This window comes from Neolamprologus brichardi, chromosome 9 (genome assembly GCF_056152115.1).
Source record: "Neolamprologus brichardi isolate AB-2024 chromosome 9, ASM5615211v1, whole genome shotgun sequence".
NCBI classification, from domain to species: Eukaryota; Metazoa; Chordata; class Actinopteri; order Cichliformes; family Cichlidae; genus Neolamprologus; species Neolamprologus brichardi.
This window is the reverse complement of record NC_142112.1, coordinates 9,990,346-10,012,336: the sequence shown is the minus strand read 5'-3', so window position 1 is coordinate 10,012,336 and position 21,991 is coordinate 9,990,346. Positions and strand designations below refer to the sequence as shown.

At 40.7% G+C, this 21,991-nt stretch overlaps 1 protein-coding gene across 2 annotated transcripts in view; it reads right to left on the bottom strand.

The window, feature by feature from the left end:
• Window positions 1–5,814: 5,814 nt before the first annotated feature.
• The window catches only part of p2rx3b (purinergic receptor P2X, ligand-gated ion channel, 3b), a 32,522-nt gene continuing 16,345 nt past the window's right edge, over window positions 5,815–21,991 (bottom strand). Inside the window, exons 9-12 of one of the 2 annotated variants that reach the window (XM_006809592.2) lie at window positions 11,715–11,808; window positions 11,393–11,458; window positions 9,064–9,141; window positions 5,815–6,216 (exon numbers count right to left, since the gene is read on the bottom strand). In XM_006809592.2, coding sequence (XP_006809655.1) covers window positions 6,103–6,216; window positions 9,064–9,141; window positions 11,393–11,458; window positions 11,715–11,808 — 352 coding nt within the window. In that variant the 3' untranslated portion in view covers window positions 5,815–6,102. The remainder of the gene's footprint in view (window positions 6,217–9,063; window positions 9,142–11,392; window positions 11,459–11,714; window positions 11,809–21,991) is intronic. The other variant, XM_035916371.2, reaches the window with a different exon arrangement.

Genomic DNA, 21,991 nt, shown 5'->3' with positions numbered 1-21,991 from the left:
TGGATGAGGATAATTATATGCAAGGTTTTAAAAAAGGATGCAAGAACCAAACGCCGACCAAACAAACCAGACTAATGATGAAGGAGTAGATGCTGTAAAGAGAGAACAACACAATGACCTGATAGCAGGCTTTATGGCCTTGGCGACTCCCTCCTCTCAGGTGTAGCCACTTCTCTGATGACCTACACAAGCTGCACACACCTGAAATGCGGGGACCAATGACTACAGAACCATTCTCCCCAACTACTCCTGTGCTTCAACGTCTTACTAATCACTTAGGAGCTAATCATGTAATATATGGGCGGTTTTATGCCTGATTATTTAAGACCTTGTATGTGAGGAGCAGGATTTTGAATTCTGGATTTAACAGGAAGCCAAAACAGGAGAAATCTGCTCTCTCTTTCTAGTCCCTGTCAGGACTCTTGCTGCAGCATTTTGGATTAGCTGAAGGCTTTTCAGTGAGTTTTTTGGACATCCTGATAATAATGAATTGCAGTAGTCCAGCCTGGAAGTAATAAATGCATGAACTAGTTTTTCAGCGTCACTCTGAGACAGGATATTTCTAACTTTAGAGATGTTGCGCAAATGGAAGAAAGCAGTCTTACATATTTGTTCAATATGTGCGTTGAAGGACATGTCCTGGTCAAAAATGACTCCAAGGTTCCTCACAGTGTTACTGGAGGCCAAGGTAATGCCATCCAGAGTAAGAATCTGGTTAGATACCATATTTCTAAGCTTTTCAGGGCCGAGTACAATAACCTCAGTTTTATCTGAATTAAGAAGCAGAAAGTTAGTGGCCATCCAAGTCTTTATGTCTTTAAAACATTCCTGCAGTTTAACTAATTGGTGTGTGTTATCTGGCTTCATGGACAGATAGAGCTGGGTGTCATCTGCATAGCAGTGTAAATGTATGCTATGTCTTCTAATGATGCTGCCTAGGGGAAGCATGTATAATGTAAACAGAATTGGTCCTAGCACTGAACCCTGTGGAACTCCATAATTAACCTCAGTGTGTGAAGAGGACTCTCCATTTACATGCACAAATTGGAGTCTATTAGATAGATATGATACAAACCACTGCAGTGCAATACCTGTAATACCTACAGCATGTTCTAATCGCTCTAACAGGATATTATGGTCAACAGTATCGAATGCTGCACTGAGGTCTAGCAGGACAAGCACAGAGATGAGTCCACTGTCAGAGGCCATAAGAAGATCATTTGTAACCTTCACTAAAGCTGTTTCTGTGCTGTGATGAGCTCTGAAACCTGACTGAAACTCTTCAAATAAACCATTCCTCTGCAGATGATCTGTTAGCTGTTTGACAACTACTCTTTCAAGGATGTTTGATATAAAGGAAGGTTGGAGATTGGCCTATAATTAGCTAAGACTGCTGGGTCTAGAGATGCTTTTTGAGTAAAGGTTTAACTACAGCCAGCTTGAAGGTCTGACCGTTGTTGTAATGCTAACAAAGTGTTAGCAAACTAGATGATTCCTAGAATTATATAATTATTAATGGAAAATTTAGACATGAAAGACTCTGTCCCAACCTTTACGGTCCACTTGCAAGGTTTCCACAGCCGATGATCCATGCAGGAACGTATTTCTGCCTGCTGTGGAGGTCACGTGTTTCCAGTTACTGTGGAGGTCATGTGTTTTCAGCTACTGTGGAGGTCGCGTGTTTCCGGTTAGTGTGGAGGTTCCAATATGGCTCCCCAGTGGCTGCAGCCAGACCCTTCTCAATTGACCGCCCACAGGGGCAAGTGGGGAATTTTTTTTTTGTGTGTGTGTGTGTATGTATATATATATATGTATATGTGTATATATATGTGTGTATATATATATATATATGTGTGTGTGTGTGTGTGTGTGTGTGTATATATATATATATATATATATATATGTGTGTGTGTGTGTGTGTATATGACTCATATAAATCTTTTAGCAGCTGTTACATTTGAACTCAAACCCAGATTATCTTTTTCTTAACCTAAGTTGAAACACACGTGTCTGCATTTTAAACTCTGTGCTTTAACAAACTTTCACATGGAAACATCTGCTTTTACATTCTAGAGGCCTCTTCCTCTCAGAGTTACTTCAGAACCTGGAGGCTTCCTCAGAGTCTGCTTCCTGGAGTCACAGCGCCACCTGCAGCTGCAGCCAAGCCTGCACAACATTTTAAACAACAGATGATAATTCAGTTTTTCTTCTGGATGTAACCCTTTTCTACTGTTCAAATCAGTAATCATAATGACAGAGTTGTTCATATATAGATGTTCATCTTATTTTGTTACATAAAGCATTATGTAACAAAACTAAAGAAAATGTGTGCAAGGTATCTTGATTCTATTAAGCAATGAAGTGTGTGTGCCAAAATAAAAGCATGAGATTTCAAAAGTTTAAAGATGAAATGTTAGCTAACACTTCAATAATAATTTTGCATGGTATATGCAGAAAATAAAAAATAACACATTTTCTAAATAAATATATTTATTTATTTAAATATATTTCTATTGACACAAAATTCTCACCAGATGTCTGTAAGAATCCCAACCACACATGCAAAGAAATCCAACCATAGATGTCCATAAATGATGAAATGACACAGGGACACAGTACTGAACACATGAAGAAAGGGAGCTGCAAACAGGCGCCAGCTGAACCCGATCAGTAATCAGAAAGCAACACTCACATATCAGCGGGTTCAGGCCCAACTGATGGCCTATAACAAGGTGTGTCATTACCAAAGTGTCACACAGGAAACGATCGTACTTCACAGCCTTATTGTTGCAAACATACTGATGACATCGCTTACAGAAGAATTTCTAAACTGCTGGAGAGCAGAACATCAGCTCCCCATGAACTGGCCTCGACCAGCTGCTGCCCTCAGGATTTCAGACAGAGTGAAAAGAATTACTGAGAGTTGTCCGAGGGGCCGACATGTGGAGAGCTACAGAAAGGCTTAGGACCAGCAGGTGCAATAGTTTCAAAGAAAACACAAGTGATCCACTTAACCATGACCTGTATGCACGCTCATCACACATACATGAAGGAAAAAGCGTGTTGAAGAACATTTAGACAAGCCTGTTAAATACTGGGAGAAAATTGAACTCTTTGGATGCCATAGTCCACATCACCCCCAAAACACCGTACCAACAGTGAAGTTTGGCGGTGAGGCCATCTTTCAGCAGCAATGGCACGCATCATATAATTGAAGGAAGGATGAATGGAAAAATGTACGGAGACAGACGATCTGCTTCAGTGTACCACGATGATGAAAATGAAAGGAGTGTGGGCTTTTTTACCAAGACAGTGATCCCAAACACACAGCCAACTCAGGGAAATAAAATAAAGCTCCTTGCCCAGCCAGTCAACTGACCTGAATCCAATTTAAAACCTAGAGAATCTGGGAATCTAAGGTTCAGACTTCATAGAAGGGACACACTGAACCTTCAGGAATTGAAAACTGTGTAGAAGAATGGGCCAAAGTCCCACTAAAGCATGCAACAATTAGTTTCTCCATATAGAAAGTGTCTTGAAGCTGTCATCACCAATATTCACATGAAATATTAAATTTCAATGTAAATATCAGTAAACCTGTTCATCTTGCTCTGTGCATTCACCCATTCACACAAGCACGTTTTTCTAAGTGCTTTATAGCTAACATTCACACACACACTCACATTCCAATGGATGCATCGGAGAGCAATTTGGGGTTAGTATCTTGCCCAAGGATATTTGGCATGCAGACTACGGGAAGCCAAGAATCGAACCACCAACCTTCCGATCAGTAGATGACCTGCTCTACCACCTGAGCCCTGTTAAAAACGTGTTAAAAACACAACAGCCTTAATAAACGCAGACAAGTTTGGACCCAGAAGCAGGGTTCATATGTCATCACTTAACAACTGAACAGTCATTGTCACTGTACACATAACAGAAACAAATGTCTGAAAAGCTGCAGTTGCGCTTTGGCATCTTTTAAAGATCATCAGTCATCTGTCCCATCTGTAAGCGCAGAACATCAACTCACAAAGCAGCAGCTCGGGGATGACATCACACATATGGGTCTTCTGTAGGAAAACCCGGACATTTTCATCAATCTCGAAAATCCCCCCCAACAGAACATGAAAAGTGGACCTGTCCGGGGAAAAGAGGACGGTTGGTCACCCTAGTTTATCCCTACCCCCATTTATGTTAAATCTACCTATTCCTAAAACTGCCATATAAGACCGAGATAAGAGAAAGATAGAGAAGACAGTGAAAGCCCTCCAAAGGACCACCTTTTGTGCTCCAAAATTTACTGTGATTTTATTTATTTATTTACTTTTTGAATGGACATTACACTCCTTAAGAAGGTAGATTGCAGGAAAGATTCAGAGGGTTGATGTTACAGGAAAGAATGATAGAGATAGGGCGAGATGGAGGCAGTGACCCACTGTGGCAGAAATAAGAACAAGAAGATGAAGAAAGGATACCAAGCTTTCCATCACTATGGTTGAAAAACCATATCAGGTCATATCTGCTGTCAACTAACCAAACCACAATCAGTCTATATTACACGCAGTAAATGATAGTGATGTGCGACACCACTGATTTCCTTTCCGATCTGATACCAAGTAATATTCAGGGTGGTATCGACGATATTGATCCGATACCATTACTCTGTACAAAACCTTATTTTATTTATTTTATCTCAAATTATAGCGTCATAATGATTACAGGACATCAGATTACTTGTTCTTATCACTTAATAATGCAGAGTTCATCATATAGAAATAAAAACTGAAGTTGTGCTATTTGAACACCAGTGCCTGCAGCACTAAAGGACTCTGTGAGAGGCGTCTGTCTCGCCCTAGCAGCACCTGTCCCTCTCCTCCTCTTCAGTTCGCCTCAACATACCCTCGTCATATTCTGTGATATGATTTACTCTGAGGTATTTGACAAGGTTGGTGATGTTGCCACAACCATACATGCCAACCCTCACGATTTTTCTGGGAGAATACCGAATTTCAGTGCCCCTCCCAAAAATCTCCCGGAGCCACCATTCTCCCAAATTTCTCCCGATTTTCCACCCGGACAACAAAATTGAAAAACCATATCCCAGAATTCATAGAGGGCCCAGCCAATTCCAGTTTCCAACAATGGCGGCAGCGACTTAGTTTTAATATTACTCTTATTTCTCTTTCTGGGTCGCAAAAAAACGTTTAACATATTTTCAGGTGAGAATGTAGCTGTAAACTTCAAATATCTGAGCCGACACATCGTCTTCAAACCCCCGCGGTCTAATAACGGTGACATTTAACGTATTTTATCCGATAAATAAACACTGTAAAATGCATTTATCCCCCCCAACAGCCCTTTTGAATGTCTCCCTAGTATGGCCAGAACACCTCACTTTTTTGTCACATGTATCCAAACCACGTCTCAGCTGTTTGTGGAGGTAAAATACGTCCGCACAATTACGCTCAGCCATTGTTGTGAGTGCGCACGCCAAGGGGCTGCGAGACATTTATACAGCCGTATTTCGCACATGACTATGAAAGGCGGAAGAGGAAGTAGTTCCTTTGAATGTAGACAATCCGAATGTTATAGTTTCTTTCCACTGTGTTCCTGTTAATGATAAACTACAAATTTACCCTAAAGTACTAAAATATCAATATTTTAATGTGAGAATCGATTCTAGAACATAAATGATTGGTATCGGAGGAATCGATATTTCAGGATCGATCCGGACACCACTAGTAAATGAATGAGAGTGGAAATCACAATAGAAATACTAAAGAAGAACCAGTTCATCACAGTTATCTTGTTTCTAAATTTATTGTTAAAACGGTAACTTCAGTCAGTTCTAATTTCTTTTCAAAAGCCAGACCACATCAGAAATCCTGAGCTCCTGTCGCATGCCAAATGATAGTCATGCAAAGATAGTCATGCTTTTGTTTTCATTTTATGTCTTTGTCCTTGTTTGTATCCAACTTGAATCAGTGCAAAGCAGCAATAATTCAGCATTCTACGTAGTATCTCTAACAACATGAAGACATGGTTTCACCTTGGTACTGCTGGATAATAAAACATGAAATAAACACGTATGCTGTCCATTTAGCTGTAATGTTCAATGGAAAATGCCCCTGAGTCATTGGACTTTGTCATGGTTTGTCTGAGGGACAGTTGGGAACGATACAGTCCATTGCCTTCGGATGGGTTGTCGGACACCTACAGAAAGAGAGAAAAAGAGTTTGTATCATTATAGATCCAGACCCCTGATCTTCAGTTCTAGTGAGACAAAACAAATTGTATTATGACCCAGACAATAATTGTCACTTTTTGGAGAGTACAGTTAAATTATTTAAATTAATAATTATTAGCAATTATCTTACATCAGCAACTTAGAATTACCACCCAACTCTGTAACCCCGTCAAGTACCATTGTACCACTCCAAGCCCTTTTAGCAAACTATCAGGCAACTCGGGATGGGGGAGATGAGGGATGGTGTTCTGTTAACATCAACTAAGTTTGGCTCATAGTTTGGCTTTGAGGATCCATTGAGGGTATTCCAGCTTCAGGGGAATCACATTCCTAAGCTTCCCTGAGAAGGTCTATGCCAGGGAACTGGAGAGAAGAATCTGTCCATTAGTCAAACATCCAAACGTGTGAGCAGACTTGTTCTTGGTGCGTACTTGACCCCACCATAGTTGCTGTTGTAACCAATTCTTTTCATAACTTTCATGGACAGATTTCTAGACCTCAGGATTTTATGTCTGCTTTTGCCAATGAAATGGCTTTGGTGCCTTTATTGAGGAATTAATGGAGCGTTTGAACTCTGACCCTTTCCTGCCCCAGTATTACATCCGTACCAGTTATTTTATAACTGAACTCGTGGTGCTTTATGTTCCTTTTTAATTTGAAGTTGAAGGATCTCTAGCTCACACTGGGGGAGTTTGCAGCTGAGTGTGAAGTGGCTGGGACAAGGTTCAATCCAAGGACATGGTTTTCATGATGCCGCTGCTGTACTGGTATGGTGTGATGAAGAGAGGGCAAGGTGTGAAGGGAAAGCTATCCATGTACTGGTTGATGTGTCCATCCTCGATGTCAGGAGATGATTCCAACTTCCATTTGGTAGCTTTTTATTGGAACTCAATATAAGGTCCAAAGGGTGTCATGTAGTGATGGGAATTCTGGCTTTTTTTAGAGAACCGGCTCTTTTGGCTCGGCTCACTAAAAAGATCCGGTTCTTTCAGCTCCCAACTGGCTCTTCAGGTTGTTTTGTTGCTTTAATTAAGTTATTATCATCAACAATATAAAATTATGCACAGAAGGAATTACTAATTTAAAAAACGTTATTTTATTTATATGTGTTTATGTATAAATATATAGGGTGGCCCCTAGAGACAAAGCAGAGGGCGAAAGAGAGCCAGGGACAACAACAAGAGACAACAACGTCACATTAGAAAGGTATAGTAATCATCCACAACTATTTTCAGTTGCAGATGATAAAGGATTCAGAAAGTTTATTCATGCAGGTCCATATGACAGAGAATATGCATGTTCTTTTTGTTTTCATATTATAATTTATATTTAATTGTGTTGTGGTTTGCAGTGTTTTGTGTTGTTTCACTTGTTTCACGGTGGCCCCTAGAAACAAAACACGTACAAACTCCAAAACACATTTCTAGCGTTAACTGAACTTCCAAAACAGAGCTACCTAGATCATTTAAATTACACAATTGAAAGCATATGTGTATGGTTTGTGTATTTATACACAAGCACTCATATATATTCAAATGATTTTTAAAAAGGTGTTCATTTACCTGTTACTACCACACACCAAATCCGGTCGTTGGTACTTGCTGGCTTGTGTAGCCACTAGAATCCTGGAGCATTTCTTTTGTGTTTTGGAATTTGTACATGATTTGTCTCTAGGGGCCACTGTAAATATACTTTTATTTATTCACTCCACATAAAATGTCATAAATAAATTATAAAATACAATAAAACTATTTACATTTCAACTTTTAACTATTTAAATTTTCAGCTTTTTCCTTTTAAACAAATTTAAAGCGTAACAAAGCAAAAAGAAGACGCACATTCTCTGTCATATAGGCCTGGGGTGTTTCCTGCTTGGAATTGCATACATAGGATTCAATCCATGAATAAACTTTCTGAATCCTTTATCATCTGCAACTGAAAATAGTTGTGGATGATTACTATACCTTTCTAATGTGACGTTGTTGTCCCTGGCTCTCTCTCTCTCTCCCTCCTGCTCTGTTCCTGTGCTATTGTGAGTGTAACTACCGCCCCCCCCCCCTGCCCAGCGCAAAGCACAAGGCTCACGTGCGGAGTGAAGCGGGAAAAAAAGTGAGAGAGAGAGAGAGAAAGAAAAAAAACACACGGCTCCCGATTAGGAGCCGGCTCGCATCGTTCACTTCAAAGAGCCAGCTCTAAGAGTTTGTTCGTTTGGGACCGACACATTACTAGTGTCGTGGTAAATAATAGACAAAAATACACCTTTATTTAGGTGAGGCAGCAAGTCCAGCTGGCTGAAGAAACCAGGTTTTAAAGGTAGTCCCAAACAGGGACCGCACAGCAAAACGCTTAGGCAGATAGTATGACACAAAATATAAAAAGTGGTTTCCTTTTGAAGTTTTCACACCTCAGTAAATATCAGTAAAGATAAGGTTGAATAACCAACAGAATAGTTTCTGGGTTTTTCCAAGCATAGCTGCACAGATGCACACTCACTCATTTTGTTGCATTTACAGTAAGGTTGTTCTTTAAGCAGGCCTGAAATCTGATTAGTTCAGAAAAGAGAGTCAAGAGTTAAATATGATCTAAGACCCCAAGAATTTGAATGACTTGCCAAAAGTGAAAGGGCGTCAAGCTGGGTGTCCTTTTTAAAACCATTTTTAAAACGCACTTTTTCCAAATTGCGTTCTGCTGAACTTTGAGCCTTTTTGTGTTTTAATGTAATAATGTTTTAACCTTACATGTCAGCAACATGGTCACCAATAAAAATCAGATAACGTGCACATTAAAACGTGATTAAGAGCTGGGTATTTTACCTCTTCAAATTTCTTGGCCTTGTATTGCTCCGCACCTTTCAGGAAGTTGAGCAGTATGATGTCACACAGCACTGTGCCCTACATAATAATAATAATAATAACAACAATAATAATTATTATTATTATTATAATAATTATAATAATAATAATTACAAGCAAGCCCCTTCAACCTCCATAATGTGACTTGTCACCACCCCTTGGTCCACAGCTTCATTTCCATTTAGTTTCAGTTCATTTTTTCTGGTATTTAAGGACAATAAAAATCAAAAGCCTAACCTGATTGAATTTCTGATGATCTCCAGTTTAAGATCATTTTCTAGGACATGTGCAGACATCTTCAAGCACAGCTGCTATTTTCTGATTGTTCTCTAGCTGTCTGTTTCTGAACACTGAGCACTGATTTCCCCACTAACCTTGAACTTTACTGAGAAATAAAATCTCTTTTCCAACCTAACCAAAACTTTGTGTGAAGCATCATGGATGCTTTACCTTTTTGTCAATTTTCATCAATTTGTGACTTTTTTTAATCACACCTCAAATGTAACCCATCATGTATTTATTTAATAATCCTGGCTTCCAAATATAAGTGGCCTAAATAAATATATTAACCTCCTAGGACCTGGCGTCCACATATGTGGACATCACATTTTGGGATGTCTAGACCAAAATACAAAATGTTGCTCTACAAGGGCCTGATTTCCACTTACGAGGACATTATACTGCCTCTGTTCTATCAAAATGTAAAGCAAATATCCTCATATGTGGATCTCGTTTCTCTCAGAAAGAAAAATCTGGTAAAAAAAAATCTGGTAATTCTTTGTTTTTACATTAATCAGGTCCCAAACAGCCTAAATAGCAAAGAGAGTTTAAAAATGCATGCCATGAAAGAGTTCGGGTCTAAACATAGAAAATCGATTGTAAGTTTAGAAAACAACAGCAAATAAACTCATGATATGAATGCCCCTTAATTTGGAAAAATGAAGCAGTGTTGCACATGTTGGTTGTTTCATCCTGAAAAGAAGCAGTTGCAGATGTTTGATATATTTTTGACTGACAACGATGACACTAATGGATCTTCTCTCATTTCAGATGCAGAAAATGCTCATGAACTCACTTTCATGAGCATTTTCAAAACATTCTTTAAATCTAATTTAGAAAGTAAGAAGAAACAATAATGAAGGGAATAACAGTAATAAAGAAAATTGGAAAGATTGTGGTCCAGGAACTTCTGATAGGTTTGTATATGTAATAAAAGGCTTTTATTTTCATGGGATAGGGACACCACACACACAGTGGTGTGAATACATGTTTGCCCCCTTCATGATTTCAGTCTGCATGCCAAATGTCCTTGGGAAAGATACTGACCCCAAGCTCCTCTCTGATGCATCCATTGGAAAATGAATGTGTGTGAATGTTAAATAGAAAAAGCAGTTATAGTGGAAAAGTGCTCTGTAAGAACCAGTCCAGGTCCCAAGATAACACAAGTACACAAAATGAAAGTATTTATTATTACGGGGAAATAAAACCCAAACCTACATGGCTCTGAGTGAAAAATTGATTGCTGACCAAAGATACCCCAAAGGTGCAACGACTGATCCAGCAGGTCACAAAAGAGCCCAGAACAACAAAGAACTGCAGGCCTGACTTGCCTCAGTTAAGGTCAGTGTTCATGACGCCACCATGCAGGCCATTGTTGCCCAGATGGCAGAGTTCAAAGACGAAACCCACTGCTGAGCAAAAGAACCATAATGGCTCATTTACCAGAAAACATCTCGATGATCCCCCAGACTTTTGGAAAAACACTCTGTGGACTGACGAGACAAATGTTGACCTTTGAAGGTGTGTGTCCCGTTACATCTGGAGTAAAAGTAACAGCATTTCAGCAAACATCATACCACAGTAACATATGTTGGTGTTAGCGTGATGGTCTGGGGCTGTTTTGCTGCATCAGCACCTGGAAGACTTGCTGTGGTAAATGGAAGCACGAGTTCTGCTGTTTACCAAAACATGATGGAGAATGTCCGCACATCTGTTCAAATTCCCGACCAGTTGTTAGGCTTAGGGGACAATGAACTTTTCACACAGGGCCAAGTAGGTCTGGATTTTTTCCACTTAATAATAAAGACCCCTTCCTGATTTTTGGCTTACATTTGAGGTGTAAGCCGCTTCAAAGCCACCTTCACTTCTCAGACCAAATTTTTTATGTCAGGCTTTCCATTTTCCTTTTTAAAGGGTAGAAAAAGATAAGAGGAAAACTTTTGCTTCGATTTTTAGAAACTGCTGAATTAAACATTTATAACGATTGGATTAAATCTAAATGTTAACTCACCACGCCCACTGATGTAAAGGCTGCAACCATGTTAATGAGTGTAGGGATCATGTTGAACTTTCCTGCCTGCAAAACAAGAGTATGAGTCAGGTTCAGTTTCCTGGAGAAGATCGGTACAAAAAAGTCCTGGTGTTTTGTGTTTTCTTCTTTTATTCACAAACAACAACAGAAACATGACAATCAAGACTATAGACGTATCATTTAAAAATATATTTTAAAAAATGACACACACATTTATATTCCTGTATCATTAATGTGTTTGTGAAATAAAGGTAAGTAAACTTCTTTATTCAGTGAACTGACGGTGAAACTACACACTCACATTTCCATTGACCAAGACATCAAACCTGATAGCATAGGCTTTGACCAGAGTGCGGTAGTCAGTCCCATTTTCCATCTTAAAATACTTTGCAAATCTAAACAGAAAGAAACATCACATCATTCTTATAGTGACATCTGTTCTGTTCAATTCATGAATGATCAATAAAACAAGACAAAAAAAACACATTTCTTGTAGACATGTAGATGTGATTAGACAAAGATCAAACGCTGTTTTTATGTGCCACAATTAAAGCTAGTTTTTACTTAATGCATTTGACAACACATATAATAATGGATTGCATTTATATAGAGCTTTTCAAGCGCTTTACAATTCCACTATTCATTCAATCTGAATAATAAATAAAGTTGGGTATAGGGAGTCCACCAACCAGTTTTTGTAGGATCATCTATGTTAAAATTCATGGACATTATGTAAAACTTTAGAAATGATATGTCACGATCCTGGGTCTTATGACCCAGCATTTTGAGTTTTAGTTCATTTTGATGTTTATAGTTTATGTTTAAGCTCATTAGATTTCTATGTTCATTTGCTTATTAGCTCCCCCTTGTGTTTTCAACCCCTGTGAAGTCTCCTTTGCCCTTCGTGTGTTTCATGTCTGTGTGTCTTATGTTGTCATGTCTGCCTCTCATGTTTCCTGTTTTATTTTGAAGAGATCTTGTGTTTTTATATTATGGATTATGTTTTGAGTCCTTTGTTGTACTGTTTCTTGTTTCCCTAGATTTCAGTTATGGTTATCATAGGTTTAGTTCTTTGGCTTTGTAATATGGCTTCCCTGTGTTCAATGTTGTGTCTACTGTGACCTTTTTGTACCATGTTTCTGGTCCCTATGTTCTGTCTTCTCAGTTGCGTTTAAGTTTGCATGTTTAGAGTTCAGTCAGTGTGTTTCCTGTTTTACTTTGAAGGTCCACGTCTTATGTGAGTGTTTCTAGTTTGGCTTCCCTTGTCTCGTCCAGCCTGATTACTCCCAGCTGTGCTCTCCTTCTGTGTCTCATTCCCTCGTTATCCCTCTGTGTTGTTCCCATGTCAAGTCCTGCGTTCAGGTTTTCATATATAAAACCTAAAACCATATATGGTAGCAAGGTCTTAAATAATCAGGCCCCATCTTATCTTAATGACCTTGTAGTACCATATCACCCTATTAGAGCACTTCGCTCCCGCTCTGCAGGCCTACTTGTTGTTCCTAGAGTATTTAAAAGTAGAATGGGAGGGAGAGCCTTCAGTTTTCAGGCCCCTCTTCTGTGGAACCAGCTTCCAGTTTGGATTCGGGAGACAGACACTATCTCTACTTTCAAGATTAGGCTTAAAACTTTCCTTTTTGCTAAAGCATATAGTTAGGGCTGGACCAGGTGACCCTGAATCCTCCCTTAGTTATGCTGCAATAGATGTAGGCTGCCGGGGATTCCCATGATGCATTGAGTTTTTCCTTTCCAGTCACCTTTCTCGCTCTCTATGTGTTAACAGACCTCTCTGTGTTGAATCATATCTGTTATTAACCTCTGTCTCTCTTCCACAGCATGTCTTTTATCCTGTCTTCCTTCTCTCACCCCAACCGGTCGCAGCAGATGGCCCCGCCCCTCCCTGAGCCTGGTTCTGTTGGAGGTTTCTTCCTGTTAAAAGGGAGTTTTTCCTTCCCACTGTCGCCAAAGTGCTGCTCATAGGGGGTCATATGATTGTTGGGTTTTTCTCTGTATCTATGAAGCGCCTTGAGGCGACTTTTGTTGTGATTTGGCGCTATATAAATAAAATTGAATTGAATTGAATATATATATGCGCTCATCTTCATTGCCATGTTTAGAGTTTTGTTTGTTTTTCTGCCAGGGTTTTTCATAGTTCGTGCTTCCTTTCTAGTTTACCCAGTTTAGGTTATTGCTTAGTTTGCATTGTTTTTGCCCTTTTATTTTGTACTGTTCTGTCTGCCTTAATAAACAGCTCATCAGTTAAGTTTGAGTTTTAGAATGTCTGCACCTGGGTCCACTCTTCACACTCCACGCAGTTTGCCTCAGCAAACTGTGACATGATATATCGAGTGATGAAAAAGAGTGTTCCACTTTGTATTTTAACTATGTTTAAACTAAGAGATGGAAAATGTGATTTGAGGGGATCTTATAAGTTTGAAATACCTAAAGTGGAAACCAATGTTAAGTATAGATGTGTGTCAGTTTGGGGAGTGAAATTATGGGATGGACTTAATGATGAACTGAAGATGTGTTTTTCTTTGTCATTCTTCAGGAAGAATTTAAAAATTGGTATCATTCAAGGTTACAGAAATTTGGTTTGATGAATAACTTTGTGTTGATTTAATTTCTTGATTTATCATTGATTTCTTTTCAAACTGTTATATAACTTATTTGTCAATGCCATTTATTTTCTTGGTTAAGGATTTGATTATTCCTATGGGGTAAAGGATAATTATAAGCCACAGGCTGTATGATTGAGTACTTTTATGTAAAATTATAATCTGTGTTGTTGACCGAAAGAAATTTCACTTCACTCTCACACACTGGTGGAGGCAGCTACAGTTGTAGCCACAGCTACCCTGGGGCAGACTGACAGAAGCGAGGCTGCCATATCGCACCATCGGCCCTTCTGGCCAACACCAGTAGGCGGTAGGTGAAGTGTCTTGCCCAAGGACACAACGACCGAGACTGTCCGAGCCAGGGCTCGAACCGGCAGCCTTCCGGTTACAAGACGAACTGCCAACACTTGAGCCACAATCGTACCTTATCGTAACTTAAATGCACTGCTCCAAAATACAATTAAAAGAACACTTTTCATCAGAGTACAGTCAGTTAAACTTCTGAGGTAATTACCTGGTCAGTTGAGTACCAAAGGAGTTTATCGGTTTCAGCAGCTTTGGTGTTAATGAAATAATCAGCAGGCATAGTTTTACAGGTGGAGGCCACTGACATTTGTCCCTCCTCATCTTTTCTGACTGTTTTATCAGTATTTCTGCATTTGGATAGGGTGAGCATTGCTACTGGTAGCCTGAGGAGACACTTGGACCCTACAGAGGTTGCACGGGTAGTACAACTCCTCTAGGACGGCACATCAATATGTGTCATTGCCAGAAGGTTTGCTGTGTCTCCCAGCACAGTCTCAAGAGCATGGAGGAGAGTCCAGGAGACAGGGAGTTACTCTAGGAGAGTTGGACGGGGCTGTAGAAGCCTTTAACCGATCGGGGGGACAGATATCTCCTCATTTGTGCAAGGACAAAGAAAATGAGCATGTCCAAAGCTCTACAGGATGCCCTCCAGCAGGCCACCAGTGTCAATGTCTCAGACCAAACAATTAGAAATGGATTTCATGATCGTGGGCTGAGGGCCCGACGTCCTCTACTGGGCCCTCTGCTCACTGCCTACCACAGTCCTGCTCATGCTGCACATAATGCTTTACAAATTAAAATGCACAAATGATGCAATAAAAGAGAAGGAATAAAACTACGAGACACAAAAACCAACTGAAACAACAACGACTAAGGCTGTTAAAACAAAGAGAGGTTTGATGTGGCAGGTCTCAGACTATTCCAGAGTCTGGGAGCTGCCACGGAGAAGGCTCTGTTGCCACGAGATTTAAGACTGTGAAATGGACAGCATTCGTTTTGACCTGGACCTCGTGGTTCTTTCTGGAGCTCAGACAGGTAAGAGCGGGCTCGACTGTTCAGCGATTTAAAAACAAAAAGTTAAATTTGGATCCTATGAGGAACAGGAAGCCAGAGTAGAGAGGCCAACACTGTTACAGGCTCCTTCCTTTTAATGCCAGTTAGCAGACGAGCGGCTGCATTTCGGACCAACTGGAGATGATAAAGAGAGGCCTGTGCAGAGAATGGCAGTAATCTTCACATAATGAAGAGATGAATAACACACTGAAAAACATTAGCTGGACGGTATGGCTTTACCTTGGCTACCTGTCTCAGATGGAAAAAGCTAGATCGGACTACTGCGCTCACCTGCCTACACAGTTTGAAGGAAGCATCACAGCACACCAAGGTTTTTAACATTTGTCTTACAGTGAAAGGACAAAAGGCTCAACATCAAGAGGGCAGCAGGGCTGCTACAACCCAGAATTAAGAAAATGTCATTAAATCAAAAGTGCTGTCTCAGTGCTGTGTAGTGGTTTAAAACCAAACGGAAACTTTTCAGAGATCTCGTTAAGATCAAGGTGAGCCTCCAACTGTAAGCAGATCACTTTCTCTACAACTTTTGAAAGAAAGCGGAGCTTCGAGATTGGCCTGTAATTAACCAGAACAGTTGGGTCCACCGTGTGATTTTTAAGAAGAGGCTGTTTAAAAAATGATGGGACACAAAGTGTCAATTAATTTCTGGATATAAAGCCCAATTATGTTTAAGGAGGTTTGGGGGAAGACAATCTGATGGGCAGTGTGATTATCTTAGGCGATGAACTACCACGGATCCTTAACTCAGGGAAACAGGCTCAAACTGCTCCAGCTGAGCACACAGGAGGAACACTGATGATCTTTTTTGGCATTTTTTACTGACAAAGTTTCAGCTATTAGGTCTTATGTCTCATCACCTACTGCCTCACACTAAGCTTCAACATTATTACTTGGACTGATGATATGATTAGGCTTGTGGCTATTTGGTAAACAGAGACAGTCCCTAAGTATCTTTAAAGAAACATACATCCTATCCTTCCTCCATCTACCTTCAGCGCGTCTACAATCATGTCTAAGGTTGCACCTATGTTCATGGCTCTGACAATGGCTTAGCGCAGACAGTCTGAGTGGTGCGACAGAGTCCAAGATATCAGTGCAGGCTGAATGACAGATGTTAGTCCTCAAAGTTCTCACAGCTTCCGTTAATTATTCCAGAATCAGGAAATGCAACAGAAAACTGAGGCACTCTTAAAGTATCGGGTGTCCAGAGAGAAGCGCAGCATTATAGTGAACGTGCACACATCCATCCAAATAGATTCATCAGACTGTTGCAGTCCGGTTAGGCTTGATCACATTTCCTGCTTGATGTTAGTGAGCTGTTGTCGTGGTGCTTTGTTTTCAGTTTTTGCTTCCCTTGGCTCATCTGCTGCTAGTTCACCTGTGATGTGTTCTCCACAGTTGTCTGTTCACTGTTCCCAGGATTGTCCAAGATTTAAATTCCCTTTGTGAACTTTATGTTTGTACTTGGTATCTTTGTCATCAGCCAATAAACAGCTTGCTTTTTGCTGAACGCACCCCGCCTCCATGCACCTGCATTTGGGTCCTCCACACAAACACTTTGTCTGCACGCTGACTTTCTAAATCAAACCTACCATCGTGTAAATGTCCGTACATTTGTTGGTTGGTCTAAAAACTTAAAACTGTCCAATGAATTGTGTCTTGTCAGCATTTATATTGAAAGCACCTGTTCTAACGACACTGGAATACTGATGCCTTCATCAGAGGATAGATGAGCATGTGTTAGACGTGCTGCTTAGGCACAGTACTGAATGGATTTGTGTCGGGTGGTTAACTGCAGTAGGAAATACCTATATTAGCACCAGTCTATTTACCAGTTCCCTAACAGTGGTTGTAAATGCCGGCAAAGCCACTTTACTTTGCGCTTTTATTTTGAAGAGTACCTTAGCACTTCCTCTTTTATTGTGTCAGACTTCCTGTTCTGTTCTCAGTGAAACGACACAAACACGTTGCTTCAGAGTGAGTAAAAACGTTTATTTTTTGAAAATACTCGTGCAAACTATGTATTTTATTTATCTGTCACATGCTATAACTTTGAAAGTTTACTCAATGTGGTTGAATTCGTTTTTTATTGTATATGCATGTCATTTGTTTGTGGTGTGGAAAGACTGGCTAAGAGATGTGCATGGAGGAAGTTGGCTAGCTGGTTCAGCATGATTAGCACCCTTGGAAGCAAAAAGAGTTTTCACGGTGCCATATTGTCGGTGGTTTAAAGAGGAGAGAATAAAGATGCATCAGTCGAAGCTCTCTGTGTCACGAGTGGTAATTCCAAGTGGGCAGCTACAGTGAAAACTCCTTGACTGCAAGAGACCTGCCATCCCTGCAGAGAACCTGACACCATTTCATCAGAGATCCAGCTACCAACCTGTTACCAGCCAGCTGATTCCACTCGCATCCACAAACTGCACTCGCAAGGTTAGAAAGAACAGCATACTAAAGCTCAGGACCCTGAGCGAGACATTGACTATCAAGAAGAAACACGGGACTGCTTACACCCATGCACAAGCTTAATGCATAACTAGAAACTCTTTAAATAATATTACGAGGCCATAATTCATGGACTTCCAACACATAATATTCTTGAATCTGGTTAATGTTTCTTGGTGAGCGAAATGTGTTTTTTGTTGAATAATAATTCACAAGATGTCTGTTTATGAAAAGGTTTAAAAGGTGAAGCTTATTAACTAATTTATGAACATTTGTTGTTGCTGTCTTACACTAAACATACCTTTGAATGTCCATAATCAGTAAATGTTTGACACAGCGTTACTCTGTGGTAAAGATTAACTACAGCTTACAAGTATAGTCAGGCAGTAAGGCAATCAAAGCTACAATCGACTTAAGGCAGCTACGGAAACAAAATGTCACTACCAGAAGAGCAAACAGACAACCCCACAAGGGCACCATGCGAATCCAGCTCACCAGAAGAAGAAACAAGCAACCCTACAAACGCACCATGCAAATCTAGCTCACGTGAGAGAAAATTAACAGAGAAAGGCCTAGAAATGCAAAAGCACGATATCAGAAAACGTGAAAAATCATTCAACAAGACTTATGACTCTTGGAAGCTTGTAGCAAGGGAAACTAGAACAAAACTAAAATCCCTCTGCTCAGCAGAAGACCTCAATAAACTGCAACAAAACATTGAAGCAAAGCACGACGCTGTAAGTTCACAGTATGAACCTATCATGCGTAACAGTAACACCACACCTAACATTGTCAACAAAATGGACGCCTGTGTTACGCTAACAAAGGAGGTATGTAACCTCATAAGTGACCGTCTAAAGACTGTTCATGAGGAATATAATAACCATCTTGAGAAAGAAAGAGTAAGAGAAGTGTTAAGCAAGAATGAATATGGGTCTGTTTTTGGCAACAGCATAATGGAAACTGCAAGCTCTATAGAGTTGTCAGAGCAATTGAGCCATCACTCTGGTTCATCCTGTACCCGCAGCAGTAGAGTAGATGCAGAAGCAGAGCTTGCTGCCAAGCTGGAGCAATCAAAGGCTATGGAAGAAATTAGAGCACAGCAAGCACATCTTCACAAGTTAGAAAGTGAATGGAAACTCAAAGAGGCAAAAATGTTGTCAGAAATTAAACTAAAAGAGGTGGAAATGCAACAACAGTTGGAACAAGAAAGAGCAAAACTACAGCAGTTACAAGCAGACAAAGAAGTTGCTATAGCAATAGCTCGCGTGAAGGTGTACAACAGCCTTGAAGGGTTTGAGAACCACAACGGGGAAATTGATAGTAAAATTAGCTCTGCTTGCTACAGAAGGCAAATTGAACCTCAGCTGAATCCAAATGCCGCATCATTCCAACCCCACCAAGCAATTCCAGAAATGACAATGACCCAGGAGTCTGTCAGCTTAGCACAAGCAATCGCTAGCTCATTAAGTATGAATCGCTTGCCAGTCCCTGAGCCTGCCACATTCAGTGGGGACCCTTTGCAGTTTACCGATTGGAAAATGTCATTCATGAATCTGATTGACCGAAAACCCCTTCCAGCAAGCGAGAAGATGTTTCATCTGAAAAATTATCTCGCAGGAGAAGCACGCAAAGCGGTAGAAGGTTTCTTTTACCAAGATTCAGAAAATGCATACAAGGGAGCATGGAAGGTCTTAGAGGACAGATATGGGAACCCATTCATTGTACAGAAAGCATTTCGTGATAAACTCATGAGATGGCCAAAAATCAGCGCAAATGACCCACTAGCGCTACGAGAGTTTGCCGATTTCCTCAAAGGATGCTCTGAAGCAATCCCACACGTCAAAGGACTAGCTATCCTAAACGATTGTGAAGAAAATCACAAATTGGTCAAAAAACTGCCAGAATGGATCGTGCGCAAGTGGAGTCGAATTGTTGTAGATGAACTTGACAAATCTGGCACCTATCCAAATCTTGCATGCTTCACAGACTTCCTGAGTAGGGAAGCACGGATAGCTTGCAACCCGATAGCTTCTCCACTGTTGATGAATTTCAAACCTGTAGAAGATCGAATCCCAAAGAGAGCCAAAGTCTTCAACACAAACATGCAACCAAAGAGTTCCGCTCAAGAGAAACAAGACACAAACACTAGTAAACCAAAATCACCTTGTTCTGTTTGTAGAAATGAAACTCATGGAATCTCAAAGTGTCCCATCTTTGCAGCTAAGAGTGTTGAAGATAAAAAGGCATTCATCCATGAAAACCGGCTCTGCTTTGGATGTTTAAGAAAAGGTCATATCACCAAAGATTGCAAAAGGCGACACACGTGCAACATTTGTGAACGTCGTCATCCAACCTGCCTGCACGAAAACAGGAAGCAAAACCCTGCAGAAGCAGTAACAAATAGCTCCACTCCCACGGAAGAACCTGTAAACCAGGAAACACACAAGGTCATGTCTCATACATCAACACAACGCGTTTCGGCTACCTCAAGGATTGTCCCAGTCTTTGTGTCTTCTGTACAAGAGCCACACAGAGAAATACTCACCTATGCATTGCTAGACACACAAAGTGACTCAACATTTGTCTTGGACGACATACTTGATAAGCTGAATGTGGATGTCCAACCAGTAAAACTGAAACTCAGTACCATGACGGCTATTGACACAGTCATCTCGAGTAAGAGTGTTCATGGTTTACAAGTTAGAGGACTCCACTCTGAGAGTTGTATCCAACTACAACAGGCTTATAGCCGTGACTTTATCCCAGTAGATAAGTCGTACATCCCAACGAAGGAAACAGCATTACTGTGGCCTCATCTCAGAAGCTTGGCAAATAAGTTGCCGCCTCTCCAAGATTGTGATGTAGGGCTCCTGATTGGATATGATTGTCCATCTGCGCTGGCTCCTCTTGAAGTCATCATAGGTGACAAGCATGAACCCTTCGCACAAAGGTCAGAACTAGGATGGAGTATAATTGGCTCATCAAACCCCCACCTAGACAGACAAGGAAACCAGAGCTTTGTGCATCGGCTCACAGTAAAAGAGTTGCCTGTTCCATCAGCGACAGATGTTCTAAAAGCCCTGGAATCAGATTTTGCTGAGAGAACCTATGAGAACAAATATGTCTTCCAAGAAGATGTCCATTTCATACAGTTCCTCAGTAATCACATCACACAAAGAGAAGACGGACATTACGAAATGCCTCTCCCTTTCAAAGGGAACAGCCCACCCAACCTGCCAAACAACAAGAGGTTAGCCACGGTACGTCTACAGTGTCTCAAGAAAAAACTAAAGGCCAACAAACAATACTGCGATCAGTACCGAACATTCATGGAAGAAACCATCAACAGGGGTGATGCAGAGCCTGCTCCTATAGCATCTCAGGGACAGACCGAGTGGTACCTGCCACATCATGGAATCTATCACCCCAGGAAGCCGGACAAACTAAGAGTTGTTTTTGATTGTTCGGCCAAATCCCATGGTGTCTCTCTAAATGATACCCTATTAACTGGACCTGATCTCATCAACCCTCTGGTTGGAGTGCTTTGCAGATTTCGGAAAGAAGCCGTGGCCGTAATCTGTGACATTGAAAGAATGTTCTATCAATTCGCTGTCACCCCTGAATCCAGAAACTATCTGAAATTCCTCTGGTGGAAGGAAGGTGATTTGGAGAAAGAACCTCAGGAGTACAGAATGGCAGTTCATCTGTTTGGAGCTGCATCATCTCCAGGATGCGCCAATTTTGGTTTAAAGCATCTTGCACGACAACATCAAACCGACTATCCTCTAGCATCAACCTTTGTGGAGAAAAACTTCTACGTTGATGATGGATTAGCCAGCGTTCCATCAGTTGAGGAAGCCAAAGAACTGATCACTCAGTCACAAGAGTTGTGCAGAAAAGGAGGCCTGCGCCTTCACAAATTCAACTCAAATGAAGAAGCTGCTCTCTCCAACTTAGACCCTTCTGAAAGAGCAGCAACCATTGAACCTCGTGGGTTTGACCCATCCTCTTCAGAATGCGCTCTTGGCATTCAATGGTCGATAAAGGATGACACTTTCAGCTTTAACATCAGCCTGAAAGATCAGTCTTCGACCCGCCGTGGTTGTTTGTCTGTCATTGCCTCACTCTACGATCC